Here is a 24,270-nt window from a genome sequence, read left to right as displayed (position 1 = left end):
TTCTGGAAAGCACTTAAGAGAAATTTCTTGATGCAGTTGATTGGTGAACTAACTCGGAGAGATGCTCTTCTGGACACGCTACTCGCAAACAAGAAGGAACTGGTGGAAGATACAAAGGTCAAGGGCAGCCAAGGCTGCAGTGACCACGAGACTGTGGAGTTGAAGATTCAGAGAGGAGTGAACACAATAAACAGAATTACAATAAGAGCAGATTTGGGCCCTTTTAGGGGCCTGCTTGGGAAGATCCCATGGGAAACAGCTCTGCAGGGCAAAGGGGCCCAGGGGAGTTGTGTGAGACTCAGGAACAATTTTCTCAGAGCACAAGAATGGTTCAGTCCAACGTGCAGAAGTCAAGCACAGCAGAAGGCTGATATGGATGAACAGGGGGCTTCTGACTGAGCTCAGGCACACACAAAAAAAGTAGTATATTGAAGGTGGAAGCAGGAGCAGGGCACTTGGGTGGATCATAAAGACATAAGACATTATAAAACTCCATTCCTATATACATGGGCAAAGTTCAGCTGGAGTTGAAGCCAGCAAGGGTAGTGAAGAACAGCAAGAAAGGTTTCTGCATGTGCCATGAGCAGCAAAAGGAAAGCTAAGAGACTGTGGGACCATAGTTCAGTGGGCAGGGAAGCTAGTGACAAGGAACAGGCAAAATGCTGAGGAACTTGAAGCCTTTTTTACCTTTTGATAAGGCTTGTTCTGTGGTCTTCCAGATATCTGAATTTCCTAGCAAAGACGTGGGAGTGAAGTAGTAGCCACAGCAGAGAAAGACAGAGTCAGGGATGAATTAACCCACTGGATGTACACAGTTCTGTGGAACCAGAGGAGATGGATCCAGGGGTGCTGAAGGAAAGGGCTGGTGAAATTGCAAGGTGGCTGTTATCTTTGAAAGCTCACAGTGATGCAAGGATGTTCCTGGCAACTGGAAAAAGACAAATGTCATTCCCATCTTCAAGAGAGGCCAGAAAGAATATCCAAGGAACTACAGGCTGGTCAACCTCACTTCAGTCCTTGGGAAGGGTATGGAGCAAATCCTTTTAGAAGCTATTTCTAGACACATGAAAGACATGAAGGTCGTGAGGAGCAGTGAACATTGATTTACCAAGGGCAAATCATGGCTGACCAAACTCACTGCTTTTTATAATGTGTTTACTGCTGCTATGGACAATGGGAGACCAGTGAATGTTGCATTCCTTGACTGCTTTGGGAAGACCTCTGAAACAGTCTCCCGTGGTCATCACCAAATCTATGAGATGTGGGATGGATAAGTGGACAAGAAAGTGGGTGGAAAATTGACCGGGCTGCTATGCTCAGAATTATGATCAACAGTACAGAGTCTAGCTGGCAGCCAGTAACTATTCGTGTCCTTCAAGCACCTGTAGGTAGGAACTATTCTGAAGACAGTATTAGAGAGAGAAACCTACTACAGCCCTCTCGGCATATTACCAAACACTTTTAAAATCCTGATTTCTTGAATGCTGATTCTTTTAGTGTGGTAATCGTTGTCTTCCCTCTTGTGGGTAAAATTAGATAATGATCATTCATTAGTTACATTAGGATGATTAATTGAGGAATGTATGGAAAAAACCCCAATCATTAGTGCAAAAAATGAACAGATGTTTGGAATTATCAGGGATGCAGGTGTGACTGCATAGGTACCTATGAACTTCAGTTCTGTTTCTCCAGAAGTGTATCTTAAAAACAGCTTAACAGAAGCTGTGATTTGGTAGTCTATATGAACCGGCCTAACAAAGATTTTTTTTTTCTCTTTTTTTAATAGTACTACATTGAAGAGACAGTAGTTGAGGAGGGTGAACCACATGAGGTAAAGGTCCCTGTGGTGTTGCACGTGGTGTATATATGCATGTAATCAATGCATGATGCTAAATTAGTGGCCTTTTGTATTCTGGGGACTAATTTTTTATATTAAACACACAAACAGGAGTGAGCAGTTGCTTCTTAATACTTTGTTTCCTCTGCAAGACCCAGTTGTGGGATGATCTAGAGGATTCCTAGCCTGTTCTGAGTATCCTATCTGCCACTCTTTGGTTTCCATTAGAAGGAGTTGTGGATGTGTCCATCAGAAAAGGACTGTGATTATTTCTGTCCTGCCCTGGGTCTTGCTGGTAAGTCTTCCATTTGCTCCTGCCCAGCAGCTGTTTGCACAGGAGCTGGAAAAATGAATCAACAGGTTATGTTAATAACAGGAAACACAGGCAGGAAGATTGTTTGAGTAACATATTGTCAAAATCCAGTCACTGAAGAACAAAATTATCTAGTCGCATTCACATCCTTGATATGTACATATGAACAACAGGCATATGCATACATTATACTTAACCTTTTTATGAAGAGAAATATAAAAAGATTCTGCCAGAAACCAGTTTACATGTATCAGTTCTGTTCACCTTGTGTAATTTCACTGAAAAGTGGTGTTTTGCAGATTTTTTTTTTCATGGCACTAATAACAAATATTTGAGTCACCAAGGTGTTATTACCATAATTTGAAATTCTATTTATAATATAGATGTAACTCAACTCTCTGCTATGTCACTATGAAATATTCTTTATGGCATATGCTTCTGCAGAAAAAAAACCTTAGCATTTCACTGTGTGAGCGTGTTTCTTTCCAAACAAAGACTCTGTTCCCAAAGTCTTCCTATATTTTTAATTTAATAAAATACAATTTGATTAATACTGTTTGAGCAAGTAATCTAGGACTACACTTTTGAAGGAAGACTGTCATTATTTTTAAGATTAATTCAACCCCTGTGTTCATCAGGTGTTTTAAAACCTGTAGCCAGGCTGCATTTAAAGGGAGCAATAGCATGACTGATTATTTCTCTGTCTGATTTGCATCATTGTTTGGAAACAGTATTGTGGAACGAAGAATTACATATCAGTATGATACTAGCTAATGTGATTAGACATTTTCCCATCAGCTAGAAATACAGTCTAATGTATTAGCATCATGTGGCCCTATGAGTTATCATATGCCAATAAAAGCTTTTTTTTTTTTTTTTTTTTGCACAAAATACTGTATTTTCAGAATCAAGCTTCTTCCAAGTTTGAGAAATGTGTTACAACTTTTTATAAAAGCATGGAGCTTCACTGCTTTGCTTTAAAGCTAACAGCAGGTACAGGTTTTCATGGTGTTTGCCTAGACAGGTTTCAAACTCTCCAGTGCTTTCAGTGCTAACACTTAGATGACCACTTGCATATTTCAAAAGAGTTGTAAGAGAGAAACTTGTGGTGGTGCTGATGTAACTGATAACATCCTGGGACAGCTTTAGTTAAGTGCAATTAATGTGCACGTAGTAAACAAACCTTTTGTAGTTAAGTTTTGTATACATCTCATTTAATGTTTAATGCTTGATTTTCTGGTCTGTCTCGTACTAATGCAAATAGCTATCAGAAATCTAAGCTTCATACATTCCTTTTAAAGGCAGGGGTTTTTTTAAGCTAAGTCATGTGAAATAAATCTTGATACTTTCTTGTTCACGTGGTTTTGGAGCATATTTTTAAGTTGTAATAATTATTTTAAAATGCTTTTAATTAGAATCTGAGTGTTAAATTTATCACTGACAGCGTGAGTAAGTTGATAAGCAAGTACATAAACAATTTAAAGAAATTAAGGGGTTATTTCCAATGGATGCTTGCTTGCTTGATTATTTAAGTATCTCAACTATGTCTCTGCAATGATTGTGATCTGCCTAGGAGCTTAGTAGAAAAGCTGGATTCTAGGTATTTGTTTGGTCAGCTGGTCCATCATGTACTTACTACAAGATTCACAAAGACTTGGTTGAGTCTATCTGCTGTGTCCGTTCCTTTCCTTTTGCAAGAGGAAGATAATCTTTTTGATTATCTTCAAAAGGTATGCACCTTTTGACTTGCTTTCACAACTTTCAGCAACATCATTAGGAGCCCTGGCTGAGCGACATGTCTTTAACTCAAGTTCAGCACTGAGAACAGTTCCACACTTTGTGTTTGCCAGTGGTCCCATCTGAGAACCTCCCTGATGCGAGTGGAAGTTACGGGTATAGAACAGTGGCAACAGGAGCCCCACTCATCCAGCTCGTCTAGAGAATAATTGCATGAGTTTGACAGAGAAATCAGCAAGTCAGAACCCTTGTGGGTTTCTTTGGGTTAGGTGGTATATAGTAGACATACTGGATAATCCCAGTAAGAAAAGTGTCACTGTTTTTTTGCCTTGCAGGTGGTTCCTGGATATGAACTGAGTATTCTTTTACTAGACAGGGGAGGTGAAAAATGCTTATTATAAAATGATGATTTGTAGTTATAAAGCAGTTAACTATTTTTCCCTTTATTCCTAGGTGGTCACTGAGATCACTGAGACTGTTAGCACAGACTTCACAGGTCCTAAAACTACCACCTATACTGTTGAGCATTCAAAACCTTCTGTCGAGGATGCAGCACCTACAGTCAGAAAGAAGACAATACGGACAAAAGTGGACCCCTCTAAGTTTTTGACACCTTATCTGCAACACAGTAATAAAATGAAGGACCTGTTCAGTGAGGTAAATTGTCCCATGTTTTTTATTTCTTGAGGAACACCAACTTTAAAAATGTTGGATAGGTATTATTGCAAAGATCCATGCTACTATTTTGTCTCCTGTACTTCGTTTCATGATGTGTAGTAATGGTGTTTGCCAGAAGTAGGAAGTTTCCTTCATTGAATTAGCCCCTCTCTTGCCTATTTCCTGCTTAAGTGCATCAGGCAATCATTAGGCACAAAAAGTGATTTGAGGCAGGTGACTGACAGTTATCAGAGATGTCAGTTGATAGGGCTCCTGCACTATCTAGCTTGGATATCCGAGGGAAGGAAGATAACAGGGACTAAGGTCTATTGAGTAGCAAACCTCAATATTTTTTATAATAGTAGATTTCTCTATCCCTCTATATATATCCAAGAAAAATCTTTGTGCACAGTATGTAGGAACAAGCACCAACCTAAACTCCTGATACAGGATATCAAAGTCCAGTAGACCAATACTCTATGATGTTGTTAAAAGTGGAAAACAACTGCTCTGCACAGATGTAGATGGTATCAGATTCCTTTTCCTAAATTTTAATGTATATTACCTACCAGCATTCACTGCTTAAGGGTTGCGTGACATTATAGGTCTAGGACTGCTACCCTCACCCACATATTTTCCTTGTCTGTGGTCACTGAAACAAATAACTGTAAATTTATTAATATCATTCTAAGGAGAATGTAATCAGTTAGAGGTGCTCTAAACCAGGCCAAAGGTAGAAATGGATTTTTTCTGTTGTGTCAGGTGGAAGAAAGTCAGTTGGTTAAAATAAGCATAACTCTGCAAATTTGACTGAGTAATGCCAGTTTATGTTATTCAATAATCTGCCAAAAAATCCTATACTGACCAGAAAAAGAAATCAATAATTGCTGCATACATTTCTGCCAGAGCTTTAGGATTTGTCTTAATTATATTTGTCATTATTTTCTTTCAGAACAAGTATAAAGAAAAATTTATGAAGGAAAAAGGAAAGCCATATGCTTCCACAGTTGATACCCCAGAAATTCGGAGAATCAAGAAAGTGCAAGACCAGCTCAGTGAGGTAAGTGTCAACTGTCATAAGAAGAAATACTTACTGAGTGGTAAGTTGAGTCATGATTTTAAATGTTAGATAAGAAGTCATATTTTTTTATTATATTCTGATAAGGCAATCTGAATGTTTTGCAGAAACTTTATCAGATTACAAGAGCAAAGAACAGAGAGTATGAGACAATTTGAGTTCTGTGTTGTGGGTTGGAATTTAGGCTTTTCAGGAAGGGAGATGTGATGGTTCCTTTCTAGATGAATAATAGACCTGTTTAATTGTGCCTAAAGAGTTTTGAAACTTTCTGAATTTTTTTTAAAGTTACAGGCATGGGAGACAATGGTGATGCCCATATCGTGGGTGTGCATTAAATTCTGCTCCACTCCTGGCTTAGGATTTATTGAGGAGTGTGGTGCAGCAGTCCATGCGGTAATGCTGACTGAGTCCACTGTCAAGCTGGAGGTGGTATAACCACATTAGGATGATCTGTGCCCAGGCTGCTGTTTTGCCGTGTTGATGTGGCTCTATTGCTTTTGGCACTACAGCTAGTGTTTACATGGTAGTGGACTATGAAATTGAGATATACTGCATAGCATGGGAGCTCTCTATCTCATTATACAGGGTGGAAGTACTCTTAGAAAGAACTCTGTGATTACAGAAGGGCGCTGCCTCTAACTTGGTTTCCCATCTCTTCAAACAACTGTCTCAAAGCTGCATTTCTTTCTCAGTTAATTCACTAAATCCATTTGTTTCTGTAGGCTTCATTTCTAAGAAACAACTAGTCCTAAATGCTTTATTGAATGCAGATTTTGAGTGTTTACAGTACTAAGAGTAAAAATGTCAATATTCTGCTTTTAAATAAACACTGTCAGTTTTTGCTGTAAGTATAAATGTGGTTTGTTGTGCATTGATCTAGGTTAAATACCGCATGGCTGGTCAAGTTGCTAGAACTATTTGCCATGTTGATGAAAAGGCCAAGGATATAGAACATGCAAAGAAGGTGTCACAGCAAGTGAGCAAGGTGAGTGAGTTACAGCTTTCTGGAAGGGTTGTGAACATTAGCGGATCATGAGATTACTGATATATAAAAGTTTTGAGCTCAGGGCACTAAAGCAATGTTTATAGAACAGTTTAGAAGCACAGGGAGAGATACTAGAGAAGTTGATAAGGCAAGTATAAATATAATCTGAAATGTTTCCAGTTAATGTGTTTAAATGTCACTGGTTTGAGACTTTCACTTCGGCAAAATCTTTAGAGCAGGTAGTTTATTCACAAATGTAATTATTTTTCTAATAATAGAGTAACCAACATGCTGATCTTTGTTTCCAGGTGTTATATAAACAGAGCTGGGAGGAGAATAAGGACAAGTACCTGCTTCCCCCTGATGCTCCAGAGCTTGTGAATGCAATAAAAAACACAGCACTGTTCAGTAAGGTAAGAAAAAACCCCACAGGTTTAGACAGCTGAAGTGCAAGAAGCATTCCAAGTCAGAGATTGAGTCGTATGAGTGTTCTGGCATTTTTATTTTTTTAAGAAACTCTATACCGAAGACTGGGAAGGAGACAAAACATTATTCTATCCATATGATGACAGTCCAGAGCTCAGAAGGGTGGCACAGGCTCAAAAGGCTCTGAGTGATGTAAGTATCAAAGCCTGATTGACAGTTGGGTTCCTGTTAGTGTGTAACTTGATAGTCTTTGTGGTGGACTTTGACTAGATATAAAAACCTCATAATGGATCAGAAAATAAAAATGTGTAGGTGTGCACTGATAGCTCTGATGTTAGTGCTATTTCTATAGGAAAGTATGTACTCAATATTAGAATATAAATGTCTTGCCAATTTGATGCCGGATAATGAATGAATGAAATAATTCATTTACTGAAGATCTTCTGAAGTAATCAGTAAGAAGACCTAGAGTATCTCTCTAAATGTGTGGAGAAACTCTCAGGGTTGGCTGTAAGCCCAGTTCACTGTTGTGGGTCTACACATCTGTCTCTAAGAAAAGTCAGGAATTTGTGAGGCTGTGTGATTTGCTGATACTTAGATACATAGAGCTCTTCAACCAAGGACTTCAGGTCTCACTTAAAGATTCAGTGAATTTTGCGGATGTCCAGAAGTTCACTAGTCCATCTTTATCAGGAGCAACAGTGTAATATACTAGAAACTCTCCCAGGGAACTGATTCTTTTTCACTGTCTCTTATCAAGAGACTTCGCTGTAGTCCTCCAGAATACACTGATTGAACGAGTTTATGCCACAGTAGCTGTGGACAGAACTACTTTTGTTAATGGTGCTGTTGGCAGAGTTGAGAGTAAATGTTCTGATGCTTAAGTTGGTCATTGTTGTAAATGTTCACTTCTTTCATATTTTCAGATTGTCTACAAAAAAGGGCATGATGAGCGAAAATCTAAATATACTTCTCTGCCAGATCCACCTGATGTGGAACAAGCCAAGAAAGTGACAAGGCAGCTGAGTGATGTGAGTAGAATGCAGCGCTCTTCCTTCTGTAGAAACCTCACTTTTAGAGTTAGAGAGGCAAAAAGGTAGCTAAAGACAGGGAAAGCAAAAGAACAGACCAGAGCTCATATGAAGACTCCTTTGATTTTCAGTGGCAGAAGTCAATTCCTTTCTTCTTCAAATGCCTCAGAGAAAATCTCTCCCAGTCTCAGGTTAAAGGCTAAACTTTATTCTTGTTGGTGAGTTTAGTTTTCACAAAACATTTCTGCTTCTAAGAGAGATAACTGAATACTGAAGTGGTTAGGCCAAATTGTATTTACGGTGTTTTTGACAATATCTGGTAAAGGGGTTATAGGGCAGATGTAAAATGTGAAGCAACTTTAAGAAGAAGACTTTTAAAAACAAATCTGTCAAGTGAAAATTCAATCTTGGGGATTAAATTTCATTTTTTGATTTTGGTATAGATTATTTACCATGATGACTATAAAAAGAAGATCAAAGGCAAGTGGACTCAAACTCCATGCTATGATGTTGCAGTTGCAAAAATGAATGCAGAAAATATAAGCATGGTAAGTGAATTCTCCAGAAAATCTTGAAGCGAACAGCTTTATCCTCTGTTTATGTTACTGTGGAAAATACTGATTAATTTTGCCTGCTCCATTTGTGCTATTTCTCTTTTCCTAAATATGCTGCTTCATGGAGGTCTGATTTATAATGTCAGTGCATTTGATACATTGTTATCTGTTTGTCTCTGTTCCTAACAGAAAAAATACCAGGAAGACTTTGAAAACATGAAAGACCAAATCTACTTTATGCAGACTGAAACTCCAGAATATGAAGCTAATAAGCGAGTTCAAGAGAATGTCAGTAAGGTACGTTGCGTGTACTCCCTTTTGTTTAGCTTGGTATCATTCTGAAGTCAGGCCAGTTTGTGCTGCAACTGTCTTGTCAAGTGTCACAAATATTTTCTTCTATCCAAAAGATGTTTTCTTGTGTGCTTTCCATTAGGAAGCTTATAACAACTCCTCACCATGCTTATGATCTTCCACAATAGTGCCTATGAAGTAGAACTTTCTTTTGGTGGAGTAGAATTTGTTTCATTGTTTGCTCTGATAATGTTATGTGCCTGATTTTCAGTTGGAACAAATCAGTAACGTTAATCAAGGCCAACTTAAGCTGGCTGAGTTTGGCTCAGTATTTTCATATTTATTCATCCATAATATAGTGCTGGCCCATCTATTGTTCAAAATGCAGAATTTGTTTGGCTTCTGCATTTTCTGCAATAGTACGTGCGCCAGCAAAGGCAATCTTATGTCATTAATTGTAAGAATGTGACCATTCTGAGCTGTCAACTGATACTTGAAAAATATCAGTGTTTGGAGAGGGGGGACTCAGAGGTGGGGACATGTACTAAATAGCTCTCACTTATCTTGTGACCCTGTCGCCCATCTCATCACCCACGCACTCCTGTGGTCTGAGCGCCTTTCATGGTCCTTTGCCGCCATCAATCATAAGTTAAAAAACAAGGGAAATTTTCCTGAAAAGTTCCAGATGATATAGGCTAGTGAGCGTTTGGCTTTTAATACTGATTTTTAAAACCACACCCTTTTTATTTTTGTTTTTTTTCAAAGGTAAAATACAGAGCAGACTATGAAAAGAGCAAAGCTATTGCAGATTATAATGTGCTTCCTGCTACAGAGAACCCATTGCTGAGGCAATTAAAAGCTGCAGGAAATGCGCTGAGTGATGTAAGTGTTATCAAAGTAAAGGTGGATGATTTTCAGTCGTGTACAATAAACCAAACTCATCCTTTCTTCACAAAGCTTCTCCTTTGGATCTCTTAGTATTCTTAGTTTTATAGACCAGTATTTGTCATGAGATAACCAGCAAGCAGAACGCTGTAGATAAGTTGTTTCTCCACAAGGGAGTGTAACAATAGCTGTGGCACATTATGGGGATAGCTCATTATTGCATAGTTCGTTTAGATCCCTGTGGAAAATTGATGACAAGATGACAGTTCTTCCCTTACTGTTTTAAGGAACTTCAGCTGATGCCAATAATGATAAAAGATGTGATACTTTTACATATTCATATATATTGTATCCTGGTTACTCACTGTAATGGCTTTCTCAATTTCTCTCTTGCTGTTTTCATCTGTATGGAAAGAGATTGCGTATTTCTCAGAGTCAGAAGTTCAACACCCATTAGTCAGATCTTTCTGTCTTCCCTTACAAACCTAATAGTGACTAAAAAAAGAGGTTTTTTTAAAAAAAATCATTGGGGGAAAAAAGTGCCTTCTGTTTTTCAATCTTTTGGGAAAGCTTTTCTTTGCAATTATTTCACAGTTTTGCTTTTGTCATTTTTAATGTGTTGGGAGTGAATCGCAGCGAAATCTACTGCATTATCTGACATTATTTTCTTTTTCAGAAATCATACAAAGAAGCATATGAACGATCAAAAGGAACCAGCATGAATTACTGTGACACACCAAAGTTCCAGATTGATACTGTTCTGAAGAATTTTAGTGATGTATGTATTTGATTTATGTTATGTCATTCAATACTGACAGTCTTGATTACTTTAATTTATCAACTTGTGATTATTTTTTTTCCAGGTAAAATATAAAGATGCATATGAAAAGAATATTTTAGGACATTATTTGGGCAGCTTTGAGGACCCATATCATACACACTGCATGCAAGTTGAAGCTATGAAGAGTGATGTAAGTGTGGCAATCTTTCTGTTTTCACCATCATACTTTCATTTCAGAGAAAGCTCAATTGTGGTTTCTTACTGAACGTTGATTTTATTCCTAGAAAAATTACAAAGCAGATTATGAGGAGGAAAAGACAAAATGCTACTTCCCTCAGACCATAACTCAAGAGTATGAAGCTATTAAGAAGTTAGAGCAGTGTAAAGATGTAAGTACAGGACAGCAGCAACTATCAAGTAGCCAATTACATGCAGAGTATCTGCTTCTGAGCCATGTAGAAATTAACAGAATGATTCTTGTTAAATTTTATTATTTTGAATTTGGCCTTATTAGCATGTGTGACTTTTAAAAACCATACTCATCTGTATTTTAGAGCCTTTTGTGACATCTAGTGATCAAGACAGATATAGCACAATCTTTTTTTTTTTAAAGTAAAAGCATAAAATTAGAGCTTTGAAAATTTATTTGCACTCTGACTATGTTAAAATGTAACAAGAGAACCTTTGTGTGTGACAGTGCTTATCTGCACAGATGCCGTAACTGCTAACTATCCCGAGTAATGCTACGTTTCTGTCTTGTGAAATAGTTTTTGCTTATGCATTTTCTGCAAGTATCTTTATCTTCCTTCAGCACACCTACAAAAAGCATCCTGATCGAATCAAATTTACCCAAGTGACTGACTCCCCAGTACAGAAGCAAGCAGAGATCAATAGCAAACAGCTGAGTGATGTAAGTAAACTTAGAAAACCTGTTGCTACACTCTGACATTATCTGTTTCTGCACTGTGGCCACCTTCACTTTATCATCTAGTTTTAAGAGCAGACAAACACAAAAACATTTGTGTGTATTTGCAGTTCTGTTCCAGTGGAAGATCATTTGGAAATCAGATTTTTTTTTTTTGTTGTGCTTCAAGTGGCTGTTCATGTCAAGTTTTAGTGTGTATGTTTGTAATTTTGTTTATGCCCATCATTCTTAATTTATTCTTTGAACCAGTTAAGTCAGTGGGGTTTATGGGTTTATACCATTCACTTGGCAAGGACTAGGATTTCATCTCTTTCTTTCTGAGGTAACATGAGATCTCTAAGTTGTGTCACTCAGCGTCGTTAAGCATTTACAATCTATAAACCCTGGGCTGCTAAATTTCTTTTTTTTAATTTTTCTTTGCAGATAGCGTATAAATCCAAAGGTGAAGAAATTATTCACAAGTACCACCTCCCTCCAGATGTGCCCCAGTTTATACAGGCTAGAGTTAATGCCTACAATGTTAGTGATGTAAGTATATTTTGAACCCAGAGCTCTTGATTCAACTTACAATATGAAGTTGCTGTTAGCTAGAAACTGTTCATTCCAAATTCACCTTTTCTTCTAGAACTATTACAAAACGGGATTGGAAGAAATCAAATCAAGAGGATATGATCTAAAAAGTGATGCTATTCCTATCCGAGCTGCCAAGGCTGCTAGGCAGGCTGCCAGCGATGTAAGTACATCCTTCCTAAAGGAACTGTTTAATTCAAAAGAATTTACTTAAACAATGTTTGTGATTATGTTTATTAAGGATATCTGAAGGATAACTTCTTTATTGTCTTTTTTGAGCATGTTATTGGACATATTTAACACCGTTATATTTTTATTGATGTTTCATTGCTTCACTCATGTATTTGTATAATGACATTTAGAAAAGACTTTGATTATGCAATCTTAAACTGCAGTATGGTTAAGGAAAATCATGAGGAGTAGGTCAGTAGTGACAGCTCCTTGAGCAATGGACCCCTGAATTATCTCTGTCCTTAATTATAGACCTGATCATAAACAAGGTGAAAGACTCTAAGACATCACTGGGTTTTGGGGAGATTCTTGGGGATGGCCTCACAGAAGTCCCGTAGTTTTTTCTGATCAGTACAAGTGAGATAATGCTACTTTGAAAGCTAAGTAACTGATTTGTGTAGCAGTGAATTGTAAAGAGATGTGTGTCTGGTTTTATTGAGATCTATGGTCACTGACTTAAATGTGAGCAATACTCTGCAGAAAACAAAGGGTAGCCTTTGCTTTTGTTTTACTTATGGCTAAGTTACTACTCTTAAGATTATATTCTCCATGTTCTATTCTATTCTAACAGGTTAACTATAAAAAAGCCTATGAACTTTCCAAGGGTAAACTCGTTGGCTTCAAGAGCCTCCAAGATGACCCCAAACTCGTTCATTATATGAAAGTAGCCAAGCTACAGTCTGAGCGAGAGTACAAGAAAGATTATGAGAAAACAAAAACTAGGTACAACATTCCAATGGATATGTTCAATGTTGTTGGTGCCAAGAAGGCTCAAGAGATTGCCAGCAACACTAATTACAAGAACCTCCTGCACCACTATACTTATTTACCAGATGCGATGAGTGTGGAGCTGACCAAAAACATGATGGAGATTCAGAGTGATGTAAGTAAAACCTCATGTGAACAGAACTTTTTTGAGATGCCTCAAGAGAAAACTTTGAAGACTAAGGAGAGGTCCCTGAATTGTTTTTTCTAATTCCTAACTTTTAACACATTGTTTTCACTTTGGTAGAATGCATACAAAGCAGATTATAATAACTGGATGAAGGGCATTGGTTGGATCCCCCTTGGCTCACTAGAAGTAGAAAAAGCTAAAAAAGCTGGAGAAGCATTGAGTGAAAAGAAATATCGTCAGCATCCGGACACCATTAAATTTACAAGTGTGGTGGACTCACCGGTAATGGTCCAAGCCAAACAGAATTCAGTTCAACTCAATGATGTAAGTAGAGAAAAAAATGTGTATTATAGTAAAGTAGAGATGTATCTACTGAAGAGTTGAGCATTGTCATTAGAATTTTTTAAAGTACTGTTACCCTGAAAGTGTTTCTCTGTGTTGTCATTGTTCTGCACTCTGATTTTGCCTGAGTGATTTCCTGGTGTGAGTCTGCAAAGCTCTGTGGAAATCATGTGGCGCTTTCAGTTCACATCAGCTGATTCTGTCTGTTTGTATTTTAAGCACATTTGAAATACATGTGACTTAAGAAATGTGAAATTTTCAAGTTGTTTGTTGATGTTTTACCACCTACAATAATGAATGAATTCCAGAATGTTTGATGAATTGCAGTATGTCCATCGCTGTAAAACAGCAAGCTTTGTTTTATGTCACACTCTCCTACCATCCCTTATTACCCTGCTCTTTCAGAAATGGGTTTTTATGTCTGTTAAAGGGCCTAATTTTTCTGAGTAAACACTGCATAGAGCTTTTAGGGTGCGTTCTTTCTATGCGTAAGATCAATAATTCTATGAAAAGTGCAGTCTCAGTCTTTATGAAATAGGTGGCAATGTACATTTATTTGCAAAATCAAACATAAACCCTCAGTTTATTCACAGTGAGCTGGGGCTAGCTATACAAGGAAAGGAGCATTTATTTCTATATCATATATTTTACAGAAACTATACAAATCTTCTGGAGAGGAAGTTAAACATAAATATACTCTTACCCCGGATGTCCCACAGTTTATCCAAGCCAGATACAATGCAGCTAACGTCAGTGATGTAAGTGACTTCTTTACAACATGTTTTGCACATTGTTAATGAATTTTTGAACAGTATGTTACAAATACACTCATATTGCAGATTCCTTTCACTGGTATGCATTCTATATAATCAACTTGTATCACTGTAATTTTTCATTCTTGGTGTCATTTGAATTTCCAACCAGGTGCCATTTAATCATGTAATAATTAATTTAATTAATACATAAATCTGTTCTCATAAATGAAGACTGATAGTTGTATATGATCCTCACTGCATCTGCTTTTAAAGAATTGGTAGGAGTAGCTTAGGAGTAGCCTTGTGATTACTAGGTTCTCTAGAATAATATGGATTTTCTTTTTTAGGCATATTATAAACAAGACTACCATGATCTGATAGCTAAAGGGCACAATGTGTCACTTGATGCTATTCCAATTACTCGAGCCAAGGCTTCAAGAAACATTGCTAGTGATGTAAGTATCTATTCCAGGTATACTTTTCCCAGGCATTTAGTAAAAATGTTATTCATTATGGGCCATTTGGTGGCCCTCATACGTTGTACAAGTCTCATTACAGTCAGTATTATGAGAAGGAGATTCTTAGTCTTTCCCAAAGGTTTAGTTTATATAGAACTTAGTTTATGCTCACCTTGTTTGCTTTACATAGGCAAATGCTGTTGCACTGTGTTTCTGAACCCACTTTTCACAGGAGAAATTAAATCAGTAGTTTTTGTAATCATTCTATGATAAATTTCCAGAAGATTCACTACATTAACCCCTATTTGCAGACCATGAGACAATATGTGCTGTGAGGGTGCTTTTGGGTATACAGTGGAAGATAACATATACATGAATCAGAAGGCCTTATAATGCAAATTGTATAAAGTGGGATATTCCTTCAATTTGAGGAAGCTGTCCAGTCACATTCTGTTTGTTTGCTGTTGCTTTCAAGTGACTGAGAAGGATTGTCTCAATTATTCTGATATTTTTATACACCTGTCCACACAGGAATGCATAGGAAAAGTTTTCCCTTCCTGAAATGAAAAGCTAATGTTGGTAAATCTCATTGTGGTGTGTGTAACCTGTTGTGTACAGGCTTAGGTGGTGGAGCAAGAAAAGCTGATGTAGGTACAGTTGCTGGGTATGCCATTTAGGAGAGTTTATCTTTCTGAACTGCTTACAGCTTCTTTTTCCAGTGAAAGTCGTGAGAGCTTTTATTTTATTTTCTTTTGCATTAGTGTAGCCATCAATAGCCATGCCACAGTACATTTGATCTCTTTTCTCTGTTTCTAGTATAAATATAAAGAAGCATATGAAAAGGCTAAAGGAAAACAGGTTGGTTTCAGAAGCCTGCAAGATGACCCTAAGCTTGTCCACTACATGCATGTGGCAAAGATTCAGTCTGAGCGTGAGTACAAGAAAGACTATGAGAAGACCAAGACTAACTATCATACACCTCCGGATATGTACAGTATCCAGGCTGCTAAACAGTCTCAGGACGTAGCTTCTAATGTCAACTACAAAAATCTGATCCATCACTACACTTACCTGCCAGATGCCATGGATGTTGAGCTGGCAAAGAACATGATGCAAATTCAGAGTGATGTAAGTATTTCGATGATCACAATTTCATGGATGTTTTCCTGCACACTGTGAAAAATAAAATATGAGTTTATATTCAGTGAAAATTGCCATTACTGTATGGGAATAGTCTGTGTTTCTTATGTCCTGGGGAAGATTGTTAGAAGTTTTATTAGCTGGTGGTGGCATTTGGAAGTACCAATTTTGATTTTGATGTTGGTGTATCAGTGGAGAGCAGACTTCTGGAATATTGAATATGAATGAACTCTTTTGTCACGCTTTCTCAGGAAACTTTATTTTGCAACTAACATAGCATGTTTTACTCTTTAAGGCTCTTTTAAGTTGTCTTGCTTTGTCTTCACATGAGATAGATACCATAGTGTAGCTGGACTGAAGGAGTGGACAAAATGTAACTATTGATTAGAAATACATTCTGGAGATCTCTAGGAGATCTTTCCTAGGACCTCCTTGCAGATACAGAGCTTCAGGTGGTTGACTGGGGGTGCATGGTTGCACTCTGCAGCTCTTTGTATACTGTGGAGTTTGACTCTCTGTGGATCCCCAAGGAGGGCCACACATTATAGAGTTAGAGCACAAGGGTCTTAAACAGAGTGTCCACCATATCCTTAGATGCAGACTGTGCATTAACCTGGTTGGGATATTTATATGGGATAACAACCTTCTGCATATTTTGTAGCCAGAATAAATTTTTCACTTGCAGTTTGTGAATTCTGCATATTTTACTGTAGGATGAACTGTAGGAAGAAAACAAAAAATTGAGCCACTGCTCTGTGGGCCTTTGTATAAGGCCAAGTCTCATGGAGTCTGAAACACAGAGCAAATGAAACCCTGTTAAATGGTCACCATAGGGTAGTTTAGAAGCTATTAAGATTGAAAGTCAGTGAAAATTTTCACATTAGTAAGAGAAAAGTAAGGTTAGTAAATACTGGAGGGATGTTACTAAGAAATGAATAGTGAATCAAACATACAGTAGCTCATTTTCTTATGAAATCACAGAGAAACATAAAAAAAAAATCTGTTGTTCCCTTCAAGAATTTATGAATATTTCCTGCTAATGTAGAACACACTAGCTAGACTGTGTGATTATTGTTTTAAACGGAATTATTACAGTTCTGTGGGAAAATCTTGGTCCATGTTGTCTTTCTCTCCTTCAGAATGCATACAAACAAGAGTATAACAACTGGTTCAAGGGTATCGGATGGAGTCCTCTCGGTTCTCTGGATGTTGAAAAAGCTAAAAAGGCTGCAGAGGCATTAAATGAAAAGAAATACCGTCAGCACCCAGACACCATCAAATTTACAAGTGTACCAGATTCAATACCAATGGTTTTAGCTCAGCACAACACCAAGCAACTGAGTGATGTAAGGAATTTTTCATTATTAATGCAATATATTGATTTTATCTTTTTACCATATTCATGATTTATAGGTTACTGTCTGTTATTCCATTAAAAAACCCTTTAAATTTTAAAAACTGTAAAAATAGTACAATTGTAATTTGTTGGTAAGAATTAAGCATTGTTGCCTTGTCTCAATTTGTTAACACTGATACCTGCCTTGTACTTGTCAACAAGTATTTGTTTATATTTCCTTGCAGATAAAATATAAGCAAGAGGGTGAAAAAGTAAAACACAGATATACCCTGGATGCTGATGTCCCGCAGTTTATTCAAGCCAGGGTCAACGCCTACAATTTGAGTGATGTGAGCATATACCCAATAGTTTGTTCAATAATATATTTATTTGTCATTTACTTAATAGAAAAAACCTGCTTTATTTATTTGTGCTATGATATTGAATATAGAAATGCACAAGCTCTGAAGTCAATGTGTTTTGTGCTTGTTAAGCAATTTTTTAAGCAGTCTGAGCACCCATGAACATAAAAATATTTCAGTGCTTTATTGCCAAACTACTTGGATAGACTGAATAAAAAAAACCAGCATGACATTATTCAAATTCCTATAGGGTTGGAGACTTATGTCATCTACTTTTATCTATCTTTTATCCATGTTAATTAGCTACATTAATTAAACTGATTGTCTTGAAGGACTCTCCTATCTTTGGAATAGATTTATTTATCATAATATAACTGTAGTTATACATTTTTCCTTGCAACTGCACAGAATAAACTGAATATTTTGATTCCTATAATAAAAATATGGATTTAAACAACTTTGTTAAAATTGCTACTCGTAACATTCCGAACTCATACCTTTTTTCCCCTATAAGTCTAACTACAAAGCAGACTGGAAAAAAACCATTGCCAAAGGATATGATCTGAAACCAGATGCCATTCCTATTATTGCTGCTAAAGCTTCTCGAAATATTGCAAGTGATGTAAGTATAATTTACATGAAGTGGGATACATGCATCTGCTGTGTTACAGCTTTCTTTAGCGTATTATGCTATAGAGGTGTAGAGACATGTAACTCTGAGAATTGAAATTCGTATGATACTGTGAAATAACAAGGGAATTCAGATGTTTACATGAACTTCCAAAAAACCAGGTTTTTTGGAAATACATCATAACATGTGTGGGTGCTGGGGAGCTGGGGCTATTTGTTATATGTGCTTCAGGTATTCACCTGCTTATTCGAAAGTTCCTTTGTTACAGTTTAACTGTGCTGTATTCTTAATTGCTGGAGACCTGTATTTCTGCTTCTCTAGCATTCACGAGCTGTACAGAAGTGTGGCTGTTTTCAGGGAACTGTTAATTGGCAACAGTAAAGCTTTGTGTGCCATCTCACACAAGCTATGAAAGGAGACTTGGAACACAGAAATGAATTCACTAACTTTAGCAAAGGGCTGCAGATGACTTCCATTCCCCACTTAAACATGCCTGTCCCCGGTTGCCAAATACTGGGATATCCAGTTGTTTGGTAGTCTTGGGCTTTTCAGTAATATGTTGTAATGCTGGTCTTTCAATTAAAAGCTGAATGTTCCTGGGAGTTTTCTGTCTATGGCAGTAAAATACAGTATGGCAGAGGCAATGGCAAGGGAGGGCATGTAACTGTGTATCTAGATTTAGATCTGTACCAGGGGTCAAGACCAGCTGAGAAATCTAGCAATCCTCTTCTTTTCTTGACCTAAATAATCTTGTGCTGTCTGAAAAACAAGTTGTGAGTTTATAGAATGAACTGCAGTTGTTAAAATATTGAATTTCAAAGTATTGGAATTGTCAAAAGTATATTTTCTCTTTCCAAAGTGGGTAAGGCTTTCTTTTCCTTTGTCTCCAGTACAAGTACAAGGAATCATATGAGAAAGATAAAGGCAAACAGGTTGGTTACCGTAGCCTGCAGGATGATCCTAAACTTGTTCATTACATGAATGTGGCCAAAATGCAATCAGATCGTGAATACAAGAAGGATTATGAAGTCGCCAAGACCAAATATCATACTCCTTTGGATATGTTCAGCGTGACGGCTGCCAAGAAAGCCCAGGAAGCGGTTACAAATGCTGGCTATAAACAGCTGATTCACCATTATACACTCCTCCCTGATGCTGTGAATCTGGAGCTATCGAAAAATGTGATGCAGCTTCAGAGTGATGTATGTAATGAGTAATCAGCTTTTTTTTTTCCTTCTCATAATGACTGTGTTACACTAACTTTTTATGGCTAAAAAATGAACTATATTTGACTAACAGTAGATTGAGATGTAAATATCTGCTCTGGAACCCTGTATTTTCCAAAGATCATCAGAAGTATATGTAGCTGATAAGTTCTAGGGAACTTACCTAGCAAAGAACAACTTTCTTTGTATCTTTGTATCTCACAGAATCACAGAATCTCTACATATTTGGCTAATTCTCAGCAAATTAACATGTTTTTCTAATTAATATATTTTTGTAGTTGGATTTGTAATTACAATGTGTTATTACTATGATTATTATTTATATTCTTAGAGCTCATAAGTTATGTATAGAATCTAAATTCTGACTATATTTTATTTAAGTTTACTGAAAATATACATTATGTATCCTTGTATTATACCTCGATATTTTATTTTGTTCACTTTTCCTTCCTGCCTTTATCCTCCAACAGCTTTGTAGTTTCCATTAAGTTTTGTGACTCATTTCCATTTTGTTTCACTAGTGTAACTTTAAGGTCTGCTTATTTATCCGGAAACTATTTAGTTTAATCTGCATTACATAACAGTCCTCTGACAAATTTGAAATTCTCAAAAAAGTTAATCTGATTGAAAGTGTTCTTCAATTCTAAGCATTGTTTGGAGAGGATAGTGTACATGTTCCCATTGGCCCACAGATCTGACCTTTACACACTGGTCTTTTCAAATACTGAGATTTTCACCCCAAGTTTTTTGCTTCCCCATTGTATTTTTACCTAGCCTTGCTGAGTTGGCTGAGCTTGCTTGGTTGTGTAACTCAGGATGCTTACAAGGAGAGAAGCATGGTACCTGGGGACAAATTTGGCCCTGTGTACACATGCTATGACAGTATGTGGTCTTTTTCTCAGAGTCTGATACTTCTAACAGGGCAGTTTGGAAACAGGTTTTATTTTCACAGGATTTTTGTACTTTTTTTTGTTCTAAAAGCCATGTTACAAAGTATGATTAAATAAGAATGGTGCCTATTGAAGATTGTGCAGAACCAAGCCATTAAGCAGTTGTTGTTGAAATCATTTCTCTGAATTAATTCTGATGTGAACTTAGCCCACTAACAAACAAGAGTGTAATTTTTAAAAAATTCTATTTTTGTCATATTTTCATACCATTCAGAATTTGTTCTAAGGTCTGTACATTTGGGTTGTGAGTTCTACACATTGTTTTAGTGCAAAGAGTTTCTTTATCCCTAACACATAAACGGTTGTTAATGTTATGCTAAGAATTTGGAAGACAACAGCAGTTACAACAGGCTTGTCTAAATTTTCCTTCAGAAATGTATGACCAGGAGAAGTTTTAAGGCCTTACCTGTTTTTATGTATACGGGCATTCTAATTCTCCCTGTCTCACTGTGGTTTTCCTTGTTTATTTTTTAAAAGAATGTATACAAAGCAGACTTTAATAACTGGTTGAAAGGAGTCGGCTGGATACCAATTCAGTCACTGGATGTAGAAAAAGCCAAAAAAGCTGCAGAGATTCTCAGTGAAAAGAAGTACCGCCAGCACCCCGACAAGCTGAAGTATTCTATTACAATGGATTCAATGGAACAAGTGCTAGCTAAGAAAAATGCTGATACCATGAATAAGGTGAGAATTTGTTCAGATGATCGTGACTGAGCCAGAGATTGGGTCTTTGTCTTGCAAAATTGTGAGGCAGGTGCATTCCTACTGAAGTAATCAGAATTTCAAATGGGTATAGTGGTTGGTTTGGTCAAGACTGGACGCTAAGAGATGATGGAAGCCTCAGACTGTATTGATAATTAAAGGAGTTTCATTTTCTGTTTATAAAGATTAAAGATTTTTATTCTCTGTATGTGATTAAAGATGTCTTCTCCAGATTTACAGTGCTTTGGTAACCTTTGCTCTTTTCCTGTAGGAAGTAGTATTCATAGTCAGTGAGCTGAAAAAAACATGAAATTCTGTCAGTTTTGTAAAAGTTTCCTTGAAAAGTGGAGTTGTTTAGATTTGTCCCTGGTTATCTGGGCCGCCACTGATCCTTATTCCATGTTTGGCATGGAAAGAGGGTGTGTGGAAAAAAAATAATTTATGGTTTGTATTGAAGCAGGGAAGAATGCAGACTGAAAATTTTCGTTTTCAATATTAATTAGTTATCAAAATATACTTTGCAAATCTCTCAAAGTACTAAGGAAAGAAGAGGAATGTAATATTGCCACTTGGCAGCTATGTTTGTGAAGATTATTTGTAATGCTTATGGAACTTTACTGTAAAATATTACATATTGCAAATGAGCAAGACAAAAACAAGCTCTTATTTTATGAATACAATGCCTTTTCAATGCTGAATATTACTTTGTAATTGCAGAGGCTCTACACTGATAAATGGAACAAAGAGAAGACCAGCATTCATGTTATGCCAGATACTCCAGAAATTCTGCAGTCTAGAGTGAACCAGATCACAATGAGTAATGTGAGTTACCATGCTCATGGTGGGCATTTGGTGTCTGCTGCATAGTTCAAAAATTGGTGTCATTTTTGTGTCTTTTTTGAAAATGTTCAAATTCAGATATAGGGTACTTCAGTGGTTCTGCCTTCATAATAGAATACCTGTTCTCTTTTACATGTTAAATTAGAAACTTTACAAAGCTGGATGGGAGGAAGAGAAGAAGAAAGGTTATGACATGAAGCCAGATGCTATTCCAATAAAAGCAGCAAAAGCTTCCAGGGACATTGCAAGTGATGTAAGTGTGATTGCATGATAGTACCTAGAGCAGCTACAAAGACATTTTCAAAGTGCTCTGTCATGTGTAAATGTGTTGTTTTCAAGCACCCTGAGTTTTCTAGCTTTCCATTATATGCTTGATGGGATAAACTTGTCCAGTACTTGCTCTCCAGTGAAATAACACTGAATTGTGCTTTTTTTGCTCTTTGTCCAGCAAGCTGCTGAGCTTCATGTAACTGTTAAATGGGCTATTTTGTAAGACTGAAGTGTGTTTACATGACTAAACCTGAGATCTTGTGAAGAAAAATAACAGATATTTTCTATGTTTTCAGAGATAAAACTGACCTTAATAGTGCATTTTTTTAAAAAGTTTTTGCTGTTCTTTCTCTTTCCTGCTGTCAGTATAAATACAAACTAGCCTACGAAAAAGAGAAAGGAAAGCATATTGGGTTCCGCAGCCTTGAAGACGACCCCAAGCTGGTGCACTTCATGCAGGTGGCTAAGATGCAATCTGATCGTGAATACAAAAAAGATTATGAGAAGGCAAAGACTAATTTCCATACTCCAGTTGACATGATCAGTGTTGTGGCAGCGAAGAAAGCACAGGAAGTGGCTACAAATGCAAATTACAGAAGCTTGATCCATACCTACAATGTTTTGCCTGATGCTATGAGTCTTGAATTAGCCAAAAACATGATGCAATTACAAAGTGATGTAAGTGAGAGATTCTTCAACCTTTGCGTTATGAATACAGTGATGCTTTGTTTATGAAAGCCTGCTGTAAGATAAATAATACTGCTTTCTTAGTGAAACTAGTTCAGTTACATAGTAAAATGTAGTAAATGAAATAAGACCTTCAATGATAGCCGTTGTATTTTTCTAAGACTCTGAAATACTAAATTACACATATTGCTAAAGAATTTGGGCTTGGAAATAAGTAATTTTATGTATAAAGTAAAATGAATATTGACTGCTTACGTGTCCCATCAGGCTCTTCAGGAGCAGTCCTTGTGTGCAAGCCAAAGCTTTACTTTTCATTGATAGTTTTATCTTGTACTTCCAAAAAGATATATTTTCAGAAGAAGGGGAAACCAACTAAGTAGCTATATTCTCAGATTTTCTGCGATATTTAACATCTAGAGAAGAGGGCCTTTTTTTCTCAGTATAGTGGTTCAAGGTAATCCTCTTCTTCAAGAGGGCCTTAGCATGTAATCTCATGTGAGCAATCTATATAGATCATAAGGAGCATTTGGACACTGTATAAAAGGCAGAATAATAAAATAGACCACCACTGTAACAGATGTGTTTCTAAATAAACCTTGAATGTATCTTGATACTCTTTGCCTCTTTTTAGAATAAGTGCTTTCAAAATCTGGTATTCATTAAACACACCAAGAAGTGTCATGATTTACAGACTTTTTCATGCATCTGATTATTTTCTTTTCTTTCTGCTTCCAGAATCAGTACAGAGCAGACTATGACGAAAATATGAAGGGTATTGGGTGGATGCCACTGGGCTCCCTGGAAGTTGAGAAGAACAAAAAAGCAATGGAAATTCTTAGTGAAAAGAAGTATCGCCAGCATCCAGACAAGCTGAAGTATTCTGTTCCTATGGATTCCATGAACATGGTCTTAGCTTTAAATAATGCTAAGATCATGGATGAGGTAAGAAAGTGTTCATCGAAGCTCATTTAAGTTTGCAGAAGTAAGAAACAAACTATGCCTCATGTAATAGTCAATCACGTGGTATGCATAGCTTTGGAAACTGGCCAGTTCTGGCAGATAATGAATATATTTGACTGTCATTGTATTTCATCTTAACAGACCTTTGCTATACCTGAAAGCAAAGCATGACCCTAATATTTCTAAGAAATACATATAAAGACAGACCTGGGGGTCACATTTTACCGATCAAGTTTATTCAACATAACTGAATGTAGATTTTTAACAGTTTAAATCTAAAAATACTGGAGTGATCCCTTTTGGAAATAGGTTTTAAACTTTTAAATATGTAGTCTGTTTTGTCTGATGCCTGTTACATTGATATGAAATTGCTACATTATATGAATGCTTTTATAAGGAGATATTTATTTTCTGA

The 24,270-nt window shown here is 36.8% G+C and overlaps 1 protein-coding gene across 1 annotated transcript in view; it reads left to right on the top strand.

Annotated features, from left to right (window-relative positions):
* Nucleotides 1-834: 834 nt before the first annotated feature.
* Nucleotides 835-24,270, top strand: part of LOC104464664 (nebulin-like) — a gene marked incomplete at its 3' end in the record, with an annotated part of 32,576 nt that continues 9,140 nt past the window's right edge. Inside the window, exons 1-32 of the mRNA XM_010077440.1 lie at nt 835-1,026; nt 1,787-1,831; nt 4,341-4,544; nt 5,524-5,604; nt 5,908-6,015; nt 6,503-6,607; nt 6,916-7,020; nt 7,121-7,225; nt 7,960-8,064; nt 8,508-8,612; nt 8,808-8,915; nt 9,675-9,791; nt 10,471-10,572; nt 10,658-10,765; nt 10,860-10,964; nt 11,387-11,485; nt 11,924-12,028; nt 12,126-12,233; nt 12,873-13,184; nt 13,314-13,520; nt 14,192-14,296; nt 14,641-14,748; nt 15,568-15,879; nt 17,031-17,237; nt 17,473-17,577; nt 18,104-18,211; nt 19,111-19,422; nt 20,874-21,080; nt 21,816-21,920; nt 22,084-22,191; nt 22,575-22,886; nt 23,631-23,837. Of these exons, the coding sequence (XP_010075742.1) occupies nt 835-1,026; nt 1,787-1,831; nt 4,341-4,544; nt 5,524-5,604; nt 5,908-6,015; nt 6,503-6,607; nt 6,916-7,020; nt 7,121-7,225; nt 7,960-8,064; nt 8,508-8,612; nt 8,808-8,915; nt 9,675-9,791; nt 10,471-10,572; nt 10,658-10,765; nt 10,860-10,964; nt 11,387-11,485; nt 11,924-12,028; nt 12,126-12,233; nt 12,873-13,184; nt 13,314-13,520; nt 14,192-14,296; nt 14,641-14,748; nt 15,568-15,879; nt 17,031-17,237; nt 17,473-17,577; nt 18,104-18,211; nt 19,111-19,422; nt 20,874-21,080; nt 21,816-21,920; nt 22,084-22,191; nt 22,575-22,886; nt 23,631-23,837 (4,722 nt within the window). The remainder of the gene's footprint in view (nt 1,027-1,786; nt 1,832-4,340; nt 4,545-5,523; nt 5,605-5,907; nt 6,016-6,502; nt 6,608-6,915; nt 7,021-7,120; nt 7,226-7,959; nt 8,065-8,507; nt 8,613-8,807; nt 8,916-9,674; nt 9,792-10,470; nt 10,573-10,657; nt 10,766-10,859; nt 10,965-11,386; nt 11,486-11,923; nt 12,029-12,125; nt 12,234-12,872; nt 13,185-13,313; nt 13,521-14,191; nt 14,297-14,640; nt 14,749-15,567; nt 15,880-17,030; nt 17,238-17,472; nt 17,578-18,103; nt 18,212-19,110; nt 19,423-20,873; nt 21,081-21,815; nt 21,921-22,083; nt 22,192-22,574; nt 22,887-23,630; nt 23,838-24,270) is intronic.

This window comes from Pterocles gutturalis, unplaced genomic scaffold (assembly GCF_000699245.1).
Source record: "Pterocles gutturalis isolate BGI_N339 unplaced genomic scaffold, ASM69924v1 scaffold45633, whole genome shotgun sequence".
Taxonomy (NCBI): Eukaryota; Metazoa; Chordata; class Aves; order Pterocliformes; family Pteroclidae; genus Pterocles; species Pterocles gutturalis.
The sequence above is the reverse complement of the archived record's forward strand: the minus strand, read 5'-3'. Positions and strand labels throughout refer to the sequence as shown.